Below are 21,154 nucleotides of genomic sequence, written 5' to 3' on the forward strand. Positions count from 1 at the left end.
CGTGATCTAGTTGACTATTGTTATATTACCGTTGGCGATAGTTTGGAGTTGAGTTGGCCCCCCTGGGGATATAGTCCCTTTGTCACCACGTGCAAAGCTGGGCTACACGACTAGTATCGATTATTATGTGTGAAAGACCTTTGATGTATCTATGGCTACTTAGCTTGTACGGATGATACAAGAAAGCATTGCAGGAGGAATCACCAAGGGACGGATGATGGATGGATGAACCAAAGAAAGAAGACTACGTGCATGGAAGCCACTTGTTAATTACGAATCCCTAATTCGTAAAGGTCTGTTGAGATAAAGGGACCAAAATAGAATAACTTAGAGATATCTAGAAGAAATTGAAGAAAAGAAAAGTCTCGAAATTAGAAGAAGAAGCGAGGGTGGCGGTGGAATTGTGGCGGTAAAATCACCGGCACATACATTTATAACACACGCGTGATGTATGTGAGTGTATGGATGTACAATACAAGTAGAACTGTAAGGGTGTGCACGGGTATCGGGTATACCCGAAACTGGTCGGAACCTACCCGTTAGGGTAAGGTTCAGGTAGCTCGTATTGAAAATAGGATAAGATTTGGGTATTACATTAAGGAACCGGTGAAAATCGGTTTCGGTTTCGGTTCTGGTTCCGGTTCCGGTTCCCACCTACAGGGTACCCAGATTCGAAACCATAATCGGCATCCGGAACCGAATGATTAAAAAAAAAAAAGAGTTAAGCTCAGCTCCCTATGTCTAAGACAGAAACTCTCGACTCCGACTGAAACTCTTGACTTCGTAAACGTAAACCTAATCTGCTTAGAAGACAGAAACTCTCGACTCCGACTCCCTGTGTCTGTGGCTGCCCAGTCCCCTCCGTCTCTGACTCTCCTTCAAGCTCTCTAAGGCACCGCGCGAGGGTTTCATTTTCTCTTCTCTTCTCCAAAACCCTAGCAGTCGGCAGTCGCTTCCTGGCCATCCTCTGGTACGAATCATCCTCTGCGCGCTCTCTTCCTCGGCGGCGCCTCCTCTGGCCATCCTCTGGTACGAATCCATCCGTCTCACGAGTTCTTACATCTTGTTAAAGCTCTTATGCAACTGAAGAGCAGTAATTCGTTACTTGAATGAATCAGCTCCATACATCAAGGCGTACTTTAGGTGCGGAAGTGAGTTTCTTGGGCGTAAGGTGTTCGACGAAATGGCCTCGAGAAATCTCTACTCCTGGAACAATGTGCTCTCCAGGTATGCAAAGCTGGGTAGGATGCGCCCCGAGAGAAAGATGTTCAACAGAATACCTAAGAGGGATATTGTTTCCTGGAACACAATGTTGATCAGGTATGCAAAGGTTAGTGATTGCGACGAAGCATTAAGGTTCTATAAGGAGTTTCTGACGTAGGGGATGAGGCCCAACAAGTTCAGATTCGCTAGCCTCTTGACCATTGCGTGAAGCTGAGAGAAGTAGGACTTACTAGACAGGTTCATGGCCAGGTTTTACTTCTTGGATACTCGTTGAATATTGTGCTTTTAAGCTCGATAGTTGATGCTTATACTAAATGCGGGGAGATGACTCTTAAATTCTATTGGGCTATTGGGCTTACATGGGCTTGGACTCAACTTTCAACTTAAAAGCTCGAGCTAATAAGTTGTGAGATTCAATCCCATATAAACCACTCTATTTTCTTTTATGCTTCCGATGTAGGATTAACTTTTTTCAATTAATTTTTATATTCCCAACACTCACCATCACGTGGCACCGTGTGGTCTTTTTCATGATTTGCCTACACGGGCTACGTGAACCTTAACTGTCCGCCCTCAAGAACTTACCCTCGAGCCGGTCTCTCACTTCTTCCGGACTCGGGCCTTAACTGCCTCGAGGTGGGCTACTTCTTCCACACTCGGGCAAGGGGATCAACTACTATGAGCCGGGCTTCTACTTCCGTTCTCAGACTTCACTGACGTGGTGTGGATTCCTGCGCATATGCGCCCCCAGGATCATTACCATGGGCTCCGATACCATCTTAAATTCTATTAGGCTTACATGGGCTTGGACTCAACTTTCAACTTAAAAGCTCGAGCTGATAAGTTGTGAGATTCAATCCCATATAAACCACTCTATTTTCTTTTATGCTTCTGATGTGGGATTAACTTTTCCCAATTGATTTTTATATTCCCAAAAATGACAGATGCGAGAAGAGTGTTTGATGAGATGGAAGTTAAAGATGTCCTCGTGTGGACCACTTTGGTCTCAAGATATGCTAGGTCGGGCGATATAAACAGGGCAAGTGAGATATTTCACGAGATGCCTGTGAAGAACCCCATTTCCTGGACTGCTATGATTGCTAGGTACATGAGGAATGGTCTGAGCAACATAGCACTCGAGTTGTTTAGTAGGATGATGGCCCTTTGGATCCTTCCCGATTAGTTCACTTTCAGTAGGTGTCTCTGCGCTTATGCGAGGTTTGCTGATCTGAAGCGTGGGAAGCAGATCCATGCCCACTTGATACGAACTAACTTCGGGGCTAATACGATAGTTGTGGGCTCCCTCGTCGACATGTACTCTAAATGCGGTAACTTGGGCTATGCTCAGCTCATTTTTGACCGCGTGAATGATAAGAAAGAGGTCATTTTGTGGAATGCCGATGTTTGTCTTGGTCAATTCATAGACATGAGCATGTGCATTTGTTTCATTTACGCAAGTTTTGGCATGACGGATTGGATCAAGCAGTGATCTAGAGGAAGTTTTTGCTGTTTGATTGAGTTAGACAATTGGTACGTCCCGATTCCTACAGGGTACCCGGAACCTATGGTAAAATACAGGTTCCGGGTAGGTTCCGGTTCCAAGATTCAACAGGGTAGGGTCCGGTTCCAAAATCTTAGAACTTATCCCTTACAGGGTAGGGTCCGGGTATCGTAAAAAATACATGGTACCCAGAACCAATCACTCCTAAGCAGAAGAGAGTAAAAAAAGCGTAAGAGAGAGTGTGAGTGCGAGAAATATGGGTGAGTCTGAGGGAGTGTGCATTGTGTAATATTTTCCAGATTAATAAAAATAATTTGTTCGGCCCACCACGCCCAAACCAAAATTTACTAGATTAGTGTTCGGGAGAGTTCAATTATGGAGCACTTACAAGGTCAGCTATGTATAATGGATTTGGTGGATGCATGCATTATTATACTTATGAAGTGCACTGATCTGACGTTATAGGAATATTGCTAGCTTGTCATATTAATCATGAGTATATGAAAGAAAAAAAAAACGCTCATGATGAATTAAAGGAGACCTAATGAAGTTTATATATATTTTTGGTCTAGAATAAATTTTTAATTATGATCGGACCACTGATTACTTCACTTTTCTTATGTATGTGTTTACAAGACAATAAGTTAATTATACCATGTACGCACAACTCACATACATCCTCTTCATGCAGGCACATGCATGCATGCCAAATGGTAAATGAATCATGGACGATGGGATTAATCGATCTGTTGGAATGATAAGGTGGTATGACGGATTTGGTCTGCATCTGCAAGCTGGTTTGAGGAGACTGGGCTTCGTTCGAATTGGTGGGTGCACGTGAAACCAGGCGGGACAATTCAATTAAGGTTATAAGCATAGCTAACACAGACAGGTTAATGAATTGAAGCAAAGCCTCCTTTTATTTATTTATTTTCTTTTTGGCCTGGGCTAGCATAGAATTAGCAAAACCCAACAAAGAATGAAACTTGGAAATGATATATTCTAGGCTTAAATGATATATGAGAAAAACTCTTGGCCTCTCAAAGATAAGATCTCAAGTTTTAGTGAAATAAATAGTAAAAATCTACCACCGGTAGAGCTTTACACTTTAGTGGGTAGACTTGAGCTTGAACGTGAAATAATAGAGAGCTTCATTGCCTTAAGCTTTTGGATACTGAGGTACACAAAAGAAATTCCAAAATTAATCCTTCTAATTAGATTAAAGAAGGATTCGTGAGATTCAATTTGCAATATATGTCTAAAATTTGGAAAAAAAAATTATTATATATAAGTTAAGTTGTATATCTAATATTTTCGATGCAATTTTCTTTAAAATTGCCCAAGTTAGATATACAATCACTAGGCAAAAGCGGAAATTTGTTTCTTTTTTAAGTAGAATTAGATATTCCTTGAAATAATTTGGTCTAATCGTAACGGTAATTAAGGGTGAGTGGTTAATAAGGTCATGGAATATCTTGTCAGGTGAGTTGGGGGTGGGTAAAAGCTACTCACTCGCCAGCAAAGGTTCGCTAGTGACCTGTAATCACTTCCTCATATAATATCTATACTAGTATTTAATGAAAACGTTTGGTATACTAGTTGGCAGTTAATTTAGTGAATTACCTAAATTGTACTTTATTGGATGGCCTGAAAAAATATATACATGACAATAACGGATAAAATTACAATTTCAGGATTAAGTACATTTCCCTCTCTTCTCTTTCTCTTCATGTCCTTCGCACTTCTCCCTTTATTTATCCTTTCTTCTTCTGCCACCTTCGCTCTTGATTTTCTTTGTCATATTTCCTTTCATTTTTTCCGGATACGTATTTTTTTCTTTATGATGAGAATATCACCGTAACTTTGAATGAGCCTGATTTTTTTTTTTCTGTACAGAATTTTGAGTGTGATGACAACAAAGAGACATTCGAACATTTGAAAGAAGAGAAGAAATTAATGGCATTGCTCTGATTCCTTAAGCAACTGATTCCAATGGTAGCCGATTGATGGATTTTCAATGGAATCCCGCCAGTGATTTTCTGTTAGTACAACAATACTAATTCCGATGTGGATATCTCAGGAGCAAGGGACACACCAAGTGATGATATAAATGCGAAAAGAGGTGTCCACCTATTATATAAAACAGAGTCAATATTAGTGCTTGGTGTAGTTGATGCTCCCTTCTCTTCACGTCTGCAATTTCTCGATCTAGTGGTTCGGATCAAGTCTTCTCCTTCTCTGTCTGTTTAGAGCGATGCAAAATGTCGTCGCTCGAAACTACATAATCTATGTGACTCGCTCTAAAGCTACGGCATGCAAACCCAAAAATCTTCAATGTATAAACTTCTTTACGTAGCATAAAAAAGGAGCTTATTGCTACTACAGGCGGATCCGTAATATTCATGGGATTACCAACGCTTAACTCTCTACTCTAGAGGAAGAGGCAGAGATAGACTCAGTCTAATTAAGCCTCAATACATATGACCAATTAACATTATTGAAAAAGAAATGGCTAAATTGGAACAAAGACAACTAAGCTAGCAACCACCTTTGCACTGGCAACAACAGCCCTCTCAACTTCCAAAAAAAAAAAACAAAGAAAAAAATAAAGAACATAATACAAGATTTTTATTAAAAGCCATAATCATGAAAGAACATACTTTTGGTTCCATCAGAAAATGGCTGGTGAAATACTATCAATGGCGTTGCCATTTTTTGGCTGGTGAAATATTATCAATAGCGCTACCATTTTTTCATGTTTATATAAACTTGTCTCCATATATAAACATGATTGCCAAAAACTCACCAAAAAGATTCAAACCTGAGCGTTTGGAATGTGCCTTACGTAAAACTAAACACTAATTAGGGTGGCCGCATTTCAGATGCATATGCACCGAATGGAAGGGGCATTATAAACAAGCAGCTTGTAGGCTCAACGATCGAGGAGGGTGGATAGAAATGTTCAAAAACTTCAAGAACTATTAAACTTGAATCAAAGAGAGCACAAGACTATCGATCAAGACCCAAGGACTAGAATGTAGCATATTAGCCTAATTCAATGTTGGGTTTGGTAGCTCCAGCACCAATCTAAAGTACAGGGAAGGACATCATTTACCTTAGCACTTTGTCCAATGTAAATACTGGACAGTGGAATTGGCTGCACCAACTGTCTAAGCGGCTGAAATGGGTTGTGCCTTGTGGCTGAGCAGGTCTAGCAGACTGCTTTGATAGCTAAATCCATTAGGAAAGATAGTTTAGCGCATCCATATTTTCCAAGAGATTGCTCAATTAAACAGCCGTAAATTTTTTTATTTTTTTTTTACATATGAATCGATATTTTACTTTTCTAATATATAAATCAAATCGTTACCTATCTTTCGAGATTGCACGAGCACACGTATATGACTCCTACACCAACAAAACCAAATAACAACTGAGTACAAGCCAAAACTCCTGAACTTCTTCCGAGAGGAAACATTTACAATATACAGCTAACTTACTCAACTAGCAATATTGACTAGCCTAATAAATTCAATGGAGACTTTCATTCCCTATCATCTTCGTCAACGGGGTTACATTCATGTTATCTCCTAAAAGTGTGCATTTAACTTCGTTGAGGTAAATTGAAATGGCAATCAAGAATAGGATTCATGCGAGGAAAGGCAAAGAAGTTAGAAGATTGGTAGACTGCTAGACATTATAATTGGCTAAGTAAATAATCAAAATAAAGAAAAGGAATCTTAATAAATAAAATTTACGCCCTGGAAATATTTTACTGATAATACTCATGGTCCAGGGCCACAAACTTTGATCTAGCGCATGTGGGTATCCATTCTGCTTAGATTATTTGAAAGAATAGCTATTTGAAACACAAGTGTTCACTAAGTTTTCCCTATCCAAGCAAAGGCAAAACGATCTCCTCTTAACAGAATGAAAACACAGGCATTGTCAAATTAAGTAAAACATGACAATAGTTCACATCTTAAGAGAAAAATAGAGTTTAAGCTCAAGGTTCTCTTTCAACCAATAGATAAAACAGGATAATTTCATTCTATTCCATAAGTACTGAAAATGGGGTTTAGGGGATCGGTTTATGTTGTTCAGATCAATCAGAAGGTGCAAAAAATTGCTAGAACTGAATGCGCAAGTATGGAAAAACATCTCATAATTATTTAAGAAGAACGTCTGCTATGTTTCTGCAGAAGTATATACTCATTATGGAATCTTATGTGTCAAAATGTGAATTTTTTATGCTAAAAGAAAATATATAAACAAGCCATCTTTTGTAATTAAATTGATCTTTCGATCTGTTAGATCCGTTGTTCAAGGTTCTCCTGAAGCACTCAGTTTATATATTACTGCTCTGTGACATTTCAATCGAATACAAATATGTTAGCTCTAACACAGAAGGGTACAAAGCTGAATCAATCTTACTGAGCCGCCATTCTATCTTTACAGAAGCTGCTTACGATCATCAAGTGCTCTCATTTAATGTGTTCAAGAAGTATTATTTCAAAATTCATTTATGTATGAGTTCTCAACAGCAGAGAATTATCTAATACCAACTAACTGAAATCTAACTGTGGAGATCTATGACAAAAATCACACAAATTAGAATATAACTCAAAACAGCTCCAAGTTTATACAACACAACGGTGGGAGCTACAGAGTAAAACAGTTATCTACATAGGATTAGTTCTTTGAAATCCATCCCTTAATCCTCTTATACTGACCTTTTGTTTGTAAAAGAAGGTGACTCATATGTAGTCCTTTTGGTCACACCCATACTCATATAAATCCTCAAATGAAATCTCCTAACAGTAATCAGTTTATCAAACTATCATAAAGTCAAACATTAAATAAAATCCCAATCAACTGTAACAGCCATGCATCTTGTGAATGATTGACATTAATTTTATCTTTTTCTCACAATATTTCCTTCTTGGTTTGCTTTATGATTTTCAGGAGATAAGGAGCGTGGAATTCGCCAAACGAACTGGTTGGGTTTACATATCCCTTCCTAAGAATGATCCTCTATAAGGCCTCAGGTTATGCTTTCTCGGCCTCCAGTTAGTCTTAACTAATATCTGCAAGAAGCACGACTACAGTTGGTGCTCAAACTGCAAAAAAAAAAAATGTAATACAATTCATCATAAGTGTAGTGGTTTTGAGTGTGCAGATGGAGCAACACTTAAATGGGAAGAAGTTGCCCTGCCAAAGGTCAACAGAGTTTTAGTGAATAGAAGTATAAGATTCGGAATTGACATAGAGAATATTCAGACTCCTTTTCGGCAGCCTTTTTGATAAAACACGTAACTAAAGGCATATCTTTCAAGACTCCAAAACTTCTAAAAGCATGTTAGTGGAATTAGAGAAAAAAGGAGGAAAAACGTATATTTCCATGATGCTTGGCTGCTTCTGCAGCTGAAAAAGCATGCTCGGTTTCACATTCTCTATTAACATTGTATTGGCACAATGTGAGTGTTGACGATGAAGTGGAGACCTTGGAACATATCTTCTTTCGCAGTGCAGCCACACAAGCAGCATGGAGAAGTGTGGATGCAAAACTGGGATTGACAAACAAGCATGAATCATCTGTTTTGAGGTTGATATGTAATTAGTTGGGTTCTGTTTAGCTGCAGTTATTGGTTTAGTGTTGGCGGCGTCTGTATATATTTTTCAGTATTAAACTATATATTAAAATAGACCGCTTAATCCATGGAGAGAGGGGAAAAAAAATGGCACCTATAAGGAGTGAACATGAAAGAAGCTTGCACATCCGAAATACTTATGGCTAAAGCAAAACAGAAGGTACTTTATGATTCCTAGTTTCTGGCTGCAGTCCAGTAATAGGCATTCAATAAAAAGGTAGAAGAAGTAATTGGCAAGTAATATACTCTTAAGTGAAATGTAGATGGAAAATATATGCACTCATGAAGTATTTGTTGGGTATCCCTCCAATTTGGAGGAAGTTGGGCTCAAATTGTATTGGGCTTTTATCGGGCTTTAATAAGCCCAAGAACCCATTTTTGTTAGGGTTTATTCTTCAGCAAATCAGCTGAGGTATAAAAGCAGCAGCAGACTGCAGTAGCAGCAGAGGGTAGACAGCAGCGGCAGAGGAGCTGCAAGCAGCAAAACAGCACAAAGAACAAAGGAAGAGCAGAGCCGAATTCTGCTCAACAGGGGCAGCGCGCAGCTGGAGATCAAACCTCGATCGGGACATCAAACGAACTCCGATTGGGACGAAATTTTGACAGCAGCTTCACAACACGTGGGGCTAACTTCTGAACGGTCAGAATTTCTATTCGAGCTCTGTAGGTGCTGTTTCAGCTGATTTTGTGAACCACCCGGTGTGGGTGACGAATTTAGTATTTGGGTGATCCAAGAGAGTGTTTCTCTTGAGTTTGGTGATCCAAGGGTTTACCCTTGATGAAAGACATTGTATAATCTTCATAGTGGATCGTTGATTCGGAGTTGGTCCCGTGGTTTTTCCCCACATTGGGGTTTTCCACGTAAAATTCTTGGTGTTGTTTTACTTTACTGCTTGTTGGTTGATTTGATTAGTTCCTATCTCGATTACACCAGTAGGGGAGGAAGATTAATTGCTGCGTTATTGTTTGGTTGAGTACATCCCTAACCCCAACAGTATTGGCTCGGTCAGAGAACTGCAAAAGCAGTGAAGTCATATATGAGAAAAGCAAAAAAATGAAGGTGTTCAGTCTGTGAAAGTAGATCCAGTAAGTACCAAGAAGGAATAAAACTGTTGGGGGTAAGTAATGGTACTAAAAGGAAGCTAAATGTGCAATTGCGCATACCTTCGGCAGTGCAAGGTGGTTGTTGGGGGTCATAGAAGGCATAGATGCTCATGCTCGTGTTTCGGCTTTCAATCGCAGCCTTGGCCCGTGCCCTTTTTGTTGCACGGTTAAAATTGCATAGCGGACTCTATCACAAGAGCGTCAGGATTTAGAGCAATCTGGTGTGAACGCCAAAGAAAAGAAAGGATGTCGGTCATGCTAATTGCTAAATATACGATAGAAATAGAAGGTGCAGACAGAAAAAATAAAGAATGGCATTTAATTGCCTATGAGCTAGTGGAACTTCCAACGAGCAAAAAGATTTTAAAAACTTCTTGCCTACTTAACAAGAATAAAGCATGTGGTTTATGCTTTTGAGGTGATCTCTAACTCCCGAGGCATAATATGTTTCATATAATTTCAGAGGAAGCTGGTAGCAAAGCCTCATAGCAGTAATCACTTGGGCAAATGCAAAGTGAGAGAATAGCGATCAGATGCTAACAAGAGAAAATTAAACATCTATGGATACTCAATAATTGCACGACTGCACAGGCAAATGAAAAGAGGCAAAACTGGTGGCAAAGGAAACCTCTCACAGGAACTATTTTGTTCGAAATGGCCGAATGCTATCGAAAGTGTAACTTCATTGGCTGGTTCTACGTTGCATGCAACATAAATTAGGAAATGCAAATAGACAGTCTCCCAATCAAAGTTCATTACTTCACCAAAGTTTGAAATAGTTCTCGAGTTTCATTAAGCAACACAAGAAGAAATGTCAATTTCAATGCGTTGTCAGCCTCGAGACGAATAGGATAGCACTATCTATCTTAACAATTCAAATTGGTCAGTGTTATAAGTCATAGCGTCCCCTTTGCTATCACGTCAGAGTTAAGCACAAAAAATTTCATAATTTGGCCAACTAAAAACACAAAATCACCCTCATAAAGCACTTTGTTCCAAATGTTGAATTCTATCGTGGAATTTTAACTTCATTGGTTGGTTCTACAATTCAGACAAGATTCATAAGGAAATGCAAATAAACAGTCTGCCAAGTAAAATTCATTACTTCGTTTCAATTGAAAATATTTTCGAAAGAGGTTACTGATTTTCATTGAGCAGCAGAAGAAATATCGATTTCAAGGCGTTATCAGCCTTAAGATGAACAAGATAGTACTATCAAGCCCAACTGTCCGGATTGGTTTGTGCCATAACTCATAGCATACCTTGCAATCAAAGCATAATTTGGCCAACTAAAAAACCAAAATCACCCACACTGGCACAAGAGATGAAACGTTTACAGAAATTATTTTGTTCCAATTGATCAAATCCTATGGTGGAAGTGTAACTTCATTGCGTGGTTCTATACTGCAACCAACATAAATTGCGATATGCAAACAGACAGCCTGCCTATAAAAATCCATTACTTCACCTCAGTTTGAAAGAACTTCCTGATATGCTTCTCGATTTTCATTAAGCAGCACGAGAAGCAATGTTGACCCCAAAGAGTTATCAGCCTCCGGTCGAACCGGACAATTCTCTCTCGACCAGACTTAAACCGATTATCAGAGGATCATAGAAGACTATGGCTCACCAGTAGACCAAAGGCGAGATGGTCAAATAGGACAATTCCACCAATTCATGATATCAAATTTAATTTGGTCTTTAGTTCAGAATATCTTTTGCTATCACCCCAGAGCGAAGCATAATAAAGTTTCATAATTTGGCTGACCAAAAACACAAAAATCACTCCACAAGAGATGAAAGTTCTTTTTTTTTTTCACATAACGGAACTTGCCGTCCTCTGAGAAGCCGAGGTTCCCTTCCGGGCGGCTGGCCAGAAGGAAGCATTGTTTTCATGACAGAGCCTGAACTGGTTGGGTCTTCATCTACCCTTTAACATGGCCAACTGCTAAATACACACATAACAAAAATCACTCATAGATAATTTTACATAAAATAAAATTAAAGGGTAGTTTTGAAATTCAAAAGGCGAGAGATAGCAGAGTGAGTTTTACACTTTTATATATTATATTATATAGATACATTGTATAGATAATATATTTTCTTTTTTGTTGATCACTTTTAATATTATCTCGATTAGTTTATCGGCCGCGCGTCCCCCCGGGTGCAAACTCTAATATAATATGATATGATGAATGGGAAGAGAGCATACTATATATACATTTATATACATGGAAGATTTTGTGGATCTGGATCTGGCATTGGATCAATGAATGCTTAATTGGGCCTTGGTATTGGAGAATTTGACTGGGTTGAACTTGGACTTGGATCTGGCATTGGATCAACCAAAGCAGATGCATATATGCAAATGAAATGGATCCAATAAGAGACAGAAGATCCAACAACATACGATGTTATTATTATTATTATTGTGAAATTGAGCTGAAAGGCACAGACAGTGAGAGACACAAACAGGGAGGGAGGGAGGGAGGGAGGGAGAGCAAATATCGGCGGGAGTGGTGAAACGTGTCCAGTGGTGATTGGCAGATCCGATGCATTTGCCCCAGTTCCTCATCCTCCCCCGCCTCCTCTCCGGTCGACTCCATCGTCCAAGCCTTGCTTCACTTTCACTGCCTACAGTAGTACGGCTACTGACAGCGAGAGAGAGAGAGAGAGAGAGAGAGAGAGAGAGAGGGAGGAGAGGAGAAGTTGCCACCAATAAAGGACTTGCCTCCTCTCTCCCCCTATCTGTCCATTTTTGGAAGCTGAGAGAACTCCACTCCACTCCAATAATAGTAATAGGTTGCAATTTTGCTCTCTGTTACGGACGGACTGCGGCAACCAACTGATAACTCAACTCGGTATCAGCACATCACGACGACGACGACGACGACGACGATGAGCTATCATCAGTAGTAGTAGCAGTATTAGTCTGCCTTGCTCTGCAACAAATTTCAAAGGTAAAAGGAAGAAGATATGGCGGAATCTCTACTGGTTTCCAACTCGGCGTCCTTTTCGTACTGTGGCAGCGGAAGCGTCGTTAAGGAAAAGAAGAGGATGTTGACGGCTAGTGTTGGATTTGGAATTGGAATTATATCAACAAATCTTCCATACTCAATACGGAGGAGGACGACGACGATGACGATGAGGATGGGGATGAGGAGGCCCACCACCACCGCTTCCAGTTGTTCCCTCGACATTGATAAATTTGCCCCCTTTGGCCTTGGCCTTGCCCACCATCTTCCTTCTTCTTTAACTCCTCCCACCAGTCTCCATCACCGATGGCATTGCCAACGACAACGGGGTCCCTCTTCTTCTCGAGCTCTCCACTCCTCCGACCACCTCCCTCCTCATTCCCAGGTACACCATACATACCAACCCACCCGATTGAATTTGAATTTGAACTTGAACTTGAACTTGAACTTGAACTTGAAATTGAAATTGAAATTGAAATTGAAATTGAATTGATTGATTGATTGATTGCCCTTATAATCTTCTCTTCTGATGATGATGCGGGGATGGGTGGGATTTTATTTGACAGGGATTACCCAAGAAGGACTTGGAACAATGGGACTCTATCACGGCAAAGTTCTCTGCTGCTGCAAATATACCATTCTTGCTACTCCAGCTCCCTCAGATCATCCTCAATGCCCGAAATCTCTTGTCCGGAAATAAGTCTGCCCTCCTCGCCATCCCTTGGCTGGTAGCTTTCTTGATCTCAAACTGTTCATTCTTTTGTTTTGGTGGACAACCGACTACAGTCCAATGTTGTTAGCCTTTTAATTTGTATAGCCTGTAGCCTGAATTGAAAAACCTGCTTAATTAAAGAGCTACTAGATGATAGGTGGAAAAGCAGGCACCTTTCTGATGTGGTGATACCTTTTAACTTTTTCCATTCCCATCACGAGCCGAACCGTGACCATGGTTTTTTTCAGTTTCTTAATCCTAACTAATGTTTGCAGGGTATGCTGACAGGCTTGCTCGGGAACCTGTCACTGCTATCTTACTTTGCCAAGAAGAGGGAGAAGGAGGCAATGCTGGTTCAGACACTGGGAGTCATATCCACGTTTGTCGTGATATGTCAGCTCGCAGCTGCTGAGGCCATGCCTCTTCCCCACTTCCTGGCAACTTCGGCAGTGGTGGCCATCGGTCTCACCTTGAATTTCATGAACTATTTTGGCATTCTCAGTGCCCCTATTTGGCGCCGCTGGGAAGACTTCATCACCATTGGCGGACTTTCCGTTCTTCCTCAAGTGAATCTTCTATCTTTCCACGCTCCTCTCTTGTCCTCCTCTTCTTTCCATGCCCGTGCACACGCACAAACGGACACAAACGCAAACACGCATTGATAATATAAATTGTTGATTAACCCACCCTACACCTACTGAATACAATACAGGTCATGTGGTCTACATTCGTGCCCTACCTTCCAAATAGTATTTTTCCCGGGATTGCAGCATTTGTCGTTGCTGTGGCAGCAGTTCTCATGGTAAGCTTCACTCCCCATCAGCTTGTCTTTTCAGATAATAATCAACCTTAGAATCAAAATGATAGAGAAGTTAATATGTGCAAGCTATACTATATGTGTATAAGCTTTTTCCTTTTTCATTTCTCCGTCCCCTACCTTTCAGGAAAGACCTCACTAAATAACTCCAGTTTTTTCTACTCTTATTAGCATCAAATGAAGTTGTTCTAGTTATGTCGCACCTTATAAAAAAAATCCTTGTTATCTCTACCCGAGAACCATTGTGCATTTGAGGATCCAGTTTTGAGAAACTGCTTTTCCCCAGTTTGCCACAAATATCCTAATTGTTGTTTCCTGCTGGAGATCTGCCTTTGTAGTGCAGCCGAGAAACAAAACTGCTTCTTTCTCAAGGATGGTAAAGAAAAACTTGTTGATAGAGAAAGCAAGAAATAGCTCTTTAATTGGTCGATGGTTGCTCTACTGTAAAAGCTAACATGGTGCAATTCCTGGCCCCTTGGTTGCATCCCTTAGTCAATTTCTTTGGCTGGTTTGGAACAATCAATCTTTTCAATACACAGCTACTCCCATCTGTATATCGTTCAGTGAATGGTTTAGAATGCTGATTACCATGCTGCCCTTCTGTTAGATTCAATCAAGCTTGTCATCCCTCGGGCTTTTTTCTTCTCTTTCCTCTCTTTTGTATACGTTTTATAAATCCTTCTGCATTAGGATGTGCACCCTTTTGCTGGTTTTACTAATAAAATGTTAATCTTTATCCATTAATTAATAAAAAGTGGCCAAAAAATATTTAATTAAAAAAAAAAAAAGAAACTGTATTTGCTGTCCTGATATAAGTATGCTGCTTGGGCTAGAGGACGGATAGGTAAACAAAGATCCTGTTAGACTAAAGTCTGCTTCCTTGCATCAACTTATTTTGATACTTTTAACTAATTCTACCATAGTCTGGTGGGTGACCTATGCTAGTGTGAATCAGTTTCCTCAATACGGAACTATTGAACTGTTAGTGCACAATAAGATGAAGCTCTTGATTTTAATGCAAATCAGTAGGGTTTAGGCCAAGAACATCGCCCTTTTCTTTCACTAATCGTACTCCTTTTCTCTCCTTTGGTTTTTGATTCAATGAACTGGGCGCTAGTCAAGCTCAGTAGGAGATGCTATATGTTGGTGAACTTCATGCTGTGATGGGCTCTTTTATTCAGGAACGAATGGGAAAACTCTCAGAAAAAGGTGTCAGATTTGTGAGATCGATATCTGGTTGGACAGCTACTCTTCTCTTCATGTGGATGCCAGTCTCCCAGATGGTGAACTGAAATTCTGTGGCTCTCTTGGAAATTTTGCAAATACCGTTGATTAATTCTATCTGAGTTTTTATTAACAAAGGTTGGTGTAATTCGCAGTGGACTAATTTCCTGCATCCTGAGAACATTAAAGGCTTGTCTGCTTCCACAATGTTGCTTGCTATGATTGGCAACGGGCTCATGATCCCACGTGCACTCTTCATCCGTGATTTCATGTGGTAAAACTCTGCTCTGTTTTCATGGGCCATTTTATTAAGCCATTTGAATTTCATGGTCACTGTTTTGTCAGTACTTTCTCCAAACCACTATACATTCACTTTTTATAATCTCAAGTTCCTTTGGAGACTTGACAGAGGAAGAATTCCTCATACATAAACCTTTTGCCAACACTCTAGCAAGTGATCTTCGTTTGGACCATCGTGTGGGTTTGAATGGAGAAGTAAAATGCCGGGTTATGTTTTGCAGGTTCACTGGTTCTGCATGGGCTGCATTCTTGTATGGATATGCAAACATTCTATGCCTGTATTGGTAATCTATCTATCTATCTATCTATCTATCTATAATGACTTTGTCACTCTTGGTTTCTTTGAGGTGGTTCTGTTCCACATATGTGAGTAGACTGACAGTTGACTGAAGAGTTTGTTCTTTTCTTCCCAGTTTCAACTGTATCAGCAGGGAATTCTTCTTAGCAGCAACAGGTGGCCTGCTTTCTTGGATAGGTGAGTACACATATATTATTAGTATACATGTTCCTTGAAATAAGTTAGGCTGCCACTCTTATATAAGCTCAACCATGGAGGACAATGTTTGCCTTATAGGGATGGCTTTCTGGAGAGACAGCGTAGCTTACGGACACTTCTCTCCTCTGAGATCCTTAAAAGAACTTATTTTTGGACGACCTGGATTGGCTGATCGATAGACAGGAGAAGGAAAATGAAGGCTGACGAAAGCATAGAAGCATCCTTGTCTCATAAAGGAAAATAGAGGTTGGAGGAAGCAGAGAAATAAATTGAGATGCGGAAAGGAATAAAAGATGGAAAGGGCTTCTTCAAGGGGACCTGGTTTCATTATCTCTGAGTCATACATATGTAGTGTTTCAGCTGATTGTATAATAGTGGAGTACATACTAAGTTAACGAAACAATATATTGCAGGCAGATAAGGTGAAGGCAGTTTGTTCTCTGTTTTGTGGCCCCAAAGGTTTTATTGTTGTTTGATCTGTCTGAAGTTTGCACTGGTCGACGGACACACCCGCACCATTTGCCAAGAATAGAAACTGTGCCACTTTTTGCTGCAAATTTATGGCAGGAACACAATGACCGTTGAGTTTGTGCTTCAGAAACAATGGCAAAGGTCCCTTGCATGATTGAGTTGAGGTAATCATCCTCCGTGCGAGATCATAAAAGCTCAACATGGACCGGTCTGTCTTCAAGGATCTCCGGCTAATGCCTTATAAGAGAAGAACACAACAGTTCATCGGCAATCTCAAATGAGGTTTTGATAATTAATCTTGTTGAATATTGTCAACAATCAGCATGTTTTGTTCCACCAAAAACTGTCTGAACAACTTTCAAGATGATGGTATGTACTTCTGCGAGGCATGTTTGTTAATTTCTGGCCCTACAAATTTGAACTTAACAAACTCGATAAAAGTGGCTGTCTGTCATTCACTGCTTAATTTTGAGCCTATATGAACACATTCAAATGGTTCTCGGTTGTTCGTGTCCCTATTACAGAAACAGATAGTATAGTATGGTATAGTCATGACTATCTCTATTAGCAGCATAAAAGAATCAACAGAAGTTGCAGAAACCTCTCGATAAAGGCAGATCAGATTTATAACATATATATCCAAAAATAAATCAAAACTGCAGGTCATGCAGCACAAACTGGCATTTGACATTTTCTTTTTGGGTTACGAGAGTTTAGTACAATGAAATAGAAAGCCTAATGACTAATAAAGGGGTACGGGTAATACCAACAATTATCGAACCTCAAACTTCTTAGTTACCAGGCGATGGCTCACGCTACTGCGCAATACCCCACTTTGGATGGCATATGACATTCAGTTGAGGTTCCATGATGGTCGACAGAAGTTACTTGGGCATGTTGTAGGTGTGATTTGCTCTTTCCTTCTCTTGCCATTCTCAAATTTCAACATGTACCTCAAATACTTCACTTTGCCTTGGATCTGAACCCAGAATATTACTTACCCAGTCAATATATATGCCACCTGCAAGTCTACATAAGGAGGAGTCATGGCGTTTCAGTTTCTTCAAGTCAACAGTTGGTAATTAGTTTCTTCATCATGTATGTGGCAAATGTTTGAATTATTTTATCTCCTTATATTCATCAATTCATCGAACGCGTTCCCAAAATATCATCCTCACAAAGAAAATCAAAATATTAACAGACTAACAATATATATATGTCATCTTTCGCTAGATAAAGTAATATAGACCAAAATCTAGAATTCCTTTATTCACCAAAAAAAAAAAAGTAAGATAGACCAAGACAAGAGGTTAATTAGTCAAACGTGAATCTGCTCTAGCTGGACACTCTGAGCCCTTAGAGGAACGTAATCTCCACGGTAGACCTCCAGGTGGTCCGCCAGGGATGCCTTGTCGATGTTCTCATGGTGGAACGACTTGCACACGAAGTAGAGCACAGTCTGCACAACAAGCCCGAGTAGCACGACCCCGAGGAGGAGCACCACGCAGACGAGCCCGATCAAGATCCTGTTCACAAGCCCTGGCACTAGGTCGATAACCACGAGGAACTCGAACACCGCCTGCACCACCATGAAGAGCACGACGAGGCCGGCGAAGCAGCCAACAGAGATTCCCATCTTGCCCTTTATCAGGGCCTTGCTCTTCACCACTGATTTTCTTCCATAGACGTCCTCTAGTACGGAGACCACGCTTGCCAACTGCCATATCATCGCCATGTAGACGAATCCAACGACGTACAATATGAAGAGACCGATGACAACAGCAATCCCGTATGAGTAGACTCCGATGAAGATGATACATACTAGAAGGAGCCCACCGAAGAAAACATTGTAGACGAAGAAAACTGCGAAGATCCATAAGAACGTGATCACGAGTCTCTTCCAAACCCTCGGCACCACGGATAAGACATTCCTAAAGGTGACATGTTTGCCAGTGTAGATGCAGGCGATGGTGTAGACCACCGCGGAGGTCGAGAGGAGGGAGAGGACGAGGACGAAGGTGAAGTAGACGGCTTTGAAGAGGCCAAGGAAGAGCCAAGTGGAGTTGATCGAGCGGGAGAGTTTGGAGTATTCTTCAGAATCCTTGTAGGTGTCGATGCGGGTGAACGAATCACGGAGGATGCGGTAGGAGAGGGTCTGAGAGACCCATGAGTGGGCTAGGAAGATGAAAGAGAGGGGAAGGATCAGGAAAAGTGAGATTTGGGCGAAGAGCTTCCCATGAGGAGATGATCTTGAAGGACTCCTTGTATATCCCGGCGAACCCGAGAAACTGCATCTCGTCTTGCTCTCTGTCCATTGCTGCTGCTTCTTCTTCTTCCTCTTCTTCTCCTCAGAGTGCCATTGCCCTGTTTTCAACATGGTTACATATATACAGAGAAAGAGCAAGTGGACTTACTCGAAGTTGAAGCCATATGGAATTGCCCTTGTTCTTCGAGAAAACTACGTTCTAACCGATTGATAATATATACAGCACTCAAATCAATCTACCGAAAAAGAAAATATAGTCAAACCCAGTTTGCTATTTTTTATTCGGTTACAGGAAGGCATATGAAATCATATGACACGGAAAATCCCACCTAAGACGAAGAGAGAAAGAGGATGAGGAATTGGAGGTAGTTGACATTTTTAATGTAATGACTATTATTCGTCAAATTAAAAAAAAATTAAAAACTATATTTTCCACTAGGTATCGAACTTGCGACTTCTAAATCCAGAGGCGATAGTGAACACACTACGCTATACCCTTTTATAATTACAAAAAAAAACTTTATTTTGGAAAGGCTACAAAGTACAGAAACTCTCAGCATGTTGGTGGGAACCGATTTGTTTCGGGAGGCTTGACCTGGTCACGAAGTGTTTCATGTGAGTTTTAAATCCCTGCGCTGCAAGTAAATTCATCCGTTAAGAGCTTAATTTGCCGTTAAATTATGTTCTCATGATTACAAAATATACTTTTAATTTCATGAAAAAAATAAACGCGAAATTTGAAGACCAAAATTTATGGTCATTTTTTTCCATAAAAGATATTTTGGTTTTTTTTTTGTGGAAACTGATGAAAAATATAAGGATCAGAAGAGTACCCATAAGAGCAAGTAAAAGAACTTAATTAGTTACATAATAAAAAAAATTAATTAAATGAGAATTTAAAAATTAGTTATAAATTAGTCTACCAAAAAAGATAATTATAAACCAATTATAAGAAAAAGCTAGTAGACTTCGACCCTGCTGCTTCATCGAAGAGCATGGAAAAAGGAAAGATGGGGTCTAATGTACTTAATTACTAGCAAAGCACGGGCGTCTGCATATTCTAATTTTCGGTTAATCCTTTGTAGATTAATTTATCAAAATAATTTATTAAATTTTATAAATACAGTTTAAATGTATTCAGAGAAAAGGCAATTGTAAAATACAGAAGTTCAAAATGAGATGACATGAAATTATATACTCATGAAAAATAATTTAGGTCTTACATTATTTGGATAGAGATTGAAAAAATTACATTATTAAATCACCTTATCTTATATTAATAAATTAATTTTATTTAAATTTAATAACTTCGTTAATCTTTTATCGGACAACATCTTTAGGATTATTTTTTGAAGAAAAATAATTTTATTCTACATTTAATAATTTCATTGTCCTTGACAAATTTATGGGACTAACATCTTTGGAATTTTGATTTTCAATATTTATTGGATATATATATATATATATATATATATTCTCTTGCTTGCTTTCTACACAACAAAATTCTTTTTAAATGTATCCAACAACTATTATGAAAATCAAAATTTCTAAAAATATTAGTTCCATGAATTTGCCAAGATTATTAAATGTAAAATAAAATAAACTCTTTAAAATTAGAATCCCTAAAGTAGACAACCTAAATTCAATATCGCAGGGAACATGAAGACACAATTAACCATGAATTAAGAATTTACTCAAAACACCTGCGTGGAAATTCCTCATCACATGAATGAGAAGTTCCTCTCAATTATATATATATATATATATATATGTATGTGTATGTGTAGAATCCCTGCCTGCATAGGTGCTCTTGTAGGAAGTATAAGTCCGATTTATCCAAAGTGGTCATTCCTATACCATGCTACCTCAATTGAAAGCCTTAATAGCTGAAAGCCTGAAAATTCTCCCCTTCAATATTTCTTTCTCCACCGTAATCCAAAATATTGGAAAATTTCTCTAGCGTAAACGGAATTAGTGAAATATATTAGAAAAGCCAATGGAAATTCTTTTTGTGTTCAAAGGGCTTGTCGGGATGTGGCCGAAAAGAAGGAGAAAAAAAAGTGGACATTTATTAATAGGTTGACTTATGTACAAGGGATTTGAATAATCGATCAAGCACTGGCTGCGAAAGTTTCACAGAAACTTATATGGTAAACTCTCATCGCACAATCGGAGATTTCTCATTGCACCATCAGAAGAGTCTATCTAATAATCTAGACTAGACTAGATATAGATTGACTAAAAAATCACTTATAGTAATTACAATTGAAAAAATCACTAAAGTAATAAAAATTGATTTAATTGGCCAAAAGTGTGTATATATATATACTTTTAATGACCTCAAATCCTGGAAAAACATATCCTCATTCTAATTCTTCCTCTACTTTTTTCTTTCTTATACGTTTCTTTTCTT

At 39.4% G+C, this 21,154-nt stretch overlaps 2 protein-coding genes and 1 long non-coding RNA gene across 7 annotated transcripts; 2 read left to right on the forward strand and 1 right to left on the reverse strand.

The window, feature by feature from the left end:
• The first annotated feature begins 624 nt into the window (after positions 1-624).
• LOC116190164 lies at positions 625-5,086 on the forward strand. Of its 5 annotated transcripts, XR_004152609.1 has the most exons (5): positions 626-1,029; positions 1,119-2,070; positions 2,169-2,552; positions 3,417-3,617; positions 4,622-5,086. It is a non-coding gene; the product is annotated as an uncharacterized LOC116190164 (long non-coding RNA). The 5 variants fall into 5 exon arrangements; XR_004152608.1 differs by having other exon boundaries at positions 625-1,029; positions 1,119-2,552; XR_004152610.1 differs by having other exon boundaries at positions 625-1,029; positions 1,119-2,552; positions 3,417-3,591.
• A 6,893-nt stretch (positions 5,087-11,979) lies between these two features.
• LOC116190170 (maltose excess protein 1-like, chloroplastic) lies at positions 11,980-16,533 on the forward strand. Its single transcript, XM_031519830.1, has 9 exons — positions 11,980-12,840; positions 13,022-13,183; positions 13,443-13,733; positions 13,880-13,969; positions 15,166-15,267; positions 15,364-15,482; positions 15,730-15,792; positions 15,922-15,983; positions 16,083-16,533. Exons 1-9 carry the CDS (start codon positions 12,457-12,459, stop codon positions 16,181-16,183), a joined length of 1,374 nt encoding a protein of 457 aa, XP_031375690.1. The 5' UTR covers positions 11,980-12,456; the 3' UTR covers positions 16,184-16,533.
• A 1,260-nt stretch (positions 16,534-17,793) lies between these two features.
• LOC116190169 lies at positions 17,794-18,852 on the reverse strand. Its single transcript, XM_031519829.1, has one exon. It carries the CDS (start codon positions 18,850-18,852, stop codon positions 17,794-17,796), a length of 1,059 nt encoding a protein of 352 aa, XP_031375689.1.
• Positions 18,853-21,154: the final 2,302 nt, after the last annotated feature.

Source organism: Punica granatum, unplaced genomic scaffold (assembly GCF_007655135.1).
Source record: "Punica granatum isolate Tunisia-2019 unplaced genomic scaffold, ASM765513v2 Contig00339, whole genome shotgun sequence".
Classification (NCBI taxonomy): Eukaryota; Viridiplantae; Streptophyta; class Magnoliopsida; order Myrtales; family Lythraceae; genus Punica; species Punica granatum.

Excerpts from the sequence above, each read along its gene's own strand:
- LOC116190169 (XM_031519829.1), bottom strand. The coding sequence starts at position 18,852 with ATGTTGAAAACAGGGCAATGGCACTCTGAGGAGAAGAAGAGGAAGAAG.
- LOC116190170 (XM_031519830.1), top strand. The coding sequence starts at position 12,457 with ATGGCGGAATCTCTACTGGTTTCCAACTCGGCGTCCTTTTCGTACTGT. Across the intron at positions 13,970-15,165 it reads CTGTGGCAGCAGTTCTCATG|GAACGAATGGGAAAACTCTC; the intron begins GTAAGCTTCACT and ends TCTTTTATTCAG. Across the intron at positions 15,483-15,729 it reads TTCATCCGTGATTTCATGTG|GTTCACTGGTTCTGCATGGG; the intron begins GTAAAACTCTGC and ends TATGTTTTGCAG.